Genomic DNA, 1,298 nt, shown 5'->3' on the forward strand with positions numbered 1-1,298 from the left:
ACATTGGCATCAGTTTATCAAAGGCGTTGTATAAAGCTTCAAACTAGAAAGCTCAACAGCAAGAAGTCAAGACGTGCGAAGAATAAGACTGTCTTTGAACTATCTTTAGAACGCCACAGCCGGGATCCAAACGTCTCAGAGAAAACAGGACAGGTCCGGGTGCAGCTCCAGGGCCTCAGTGAGGAACTTGTCCAGGGTCCATCTCCTGTCGGGGTCCGGAAGAAGAAGGTTCCTTAACAAGGCAGCGTACTGTGGGGGGATGTTGTCTAGGTGATCAAAAGGCTTGTTCTTGACTGGACACAGACCAGACAATACCTGCCACATGCTGACAGCCAGGCTGTAGATGTCCAGTTGGAATGGACAGAACTGACCATCCTCCTGGTCCGCCTCGGGTCCCCGGAAACCAAGTGCAGCTGTCCACGTGTCCACCTTGTCACATCCCTCAAGGAGTAGACACGCAGCGCCAAAGTCAGAGATGAAGGCGACGTGACGGGTATTGAGGAGGATGTTCTCTGGCCTCAAGTCCTGATGATAAATCTGTTTCTTGTGAAGGCTTCGGAGAGACACCGCCGCCTAGGGGAGGCAAAGGAGGGAGATTTTGTTTGTGTTTGATTTTCATTTTCTAATGAGTAATATCCGTATCTAACACCGGGAAGTCATGTAAGAGACGAGAAGTTACAATTGATCGAACAAGATAAATAGATCTGTAAATATAGATAGACATGGACGTTAAAATCTTGACAAGTAAGACTCATGTCAAAATGCCTATCTATCTATCCCTCTGTTGGTAATTCTAGCTGGATGTTTGTCGGTCGGTTTGTCTATCTGCGTCCCCGGGTCCTTGTCTCTTTTCCTTTTAAAAAAAAAATCCCCCCACCCCTTTTCCTTTTCTTTTCATTTCTGTTCTGTGCGAGGGGTTGAGGGAAAGAGTAAGATATAGGCTAGGTATGTAGTTTGTATCTGTGCACAACTTGACAAATCGCTACCTACGAATCACAAAGTTCTGTCTGATAGTTTTAGCCGTTTTGAGTTACTAAGACCAAGAGGTAGGAAACCAATTAAAGCTCTATCTGTTCTATCAATATCATAAGATTATTCGGAATCGTTACCCAAATAAGAATTGCTTTTGAAAAAACTTGACATGTGGTGAAACTATAAAAAAAATTACGTCAAATTTCTCAAAATAAGGGTGTTTTTTGGTTTGTTTTTGTATAGTGTTTTACGGCGCTCGCAACTGCATAGGTCATATGAGCGCGCGGGACACTCCTAATATTTTCAGTTGGTAGGAAATTTTGAAT

At 43.8% G+C, this 1,298-nt stretch overlaps 1 protein-coding gene across 1 annotated transcript; it reads right to left on the bottom strand.

Moving 5' to 3' along the window:
- Nucleotides 1-135: 135 nt before the first annotated feature.
- LOC106014139 (rhodopsin kinase GRK1) lies at nt 136-573 on the bottom strand (the record flags this gene model as incomplete). Its single annotated transcript, XM_013091209.1, has 1 exon — nt 136-573. A coding segment is annotated over one exon (438 nt), but the record flags the coding sequence as incomplete, so codon positions are not given.
- Nucleotides 574-1,298: the final 725 nt, after the last annotated feature.

The sequence above is a fragment of the Aplysia californica genome, unplaced genomic scaffold (genome assembly GCF_000002075.1).
Source record: "Aplysia californica isolate F4 #8 unplaced genomic scaffold, AplCal3.0 scaffold03117, whole genome shotgun sequence".
Lineage (NCBI taxonomy): Eukaryota > Metazoa > Mollusca > Gastropoda > Aplysiida > Aplysiidae > Aplysia > Aplysia californica.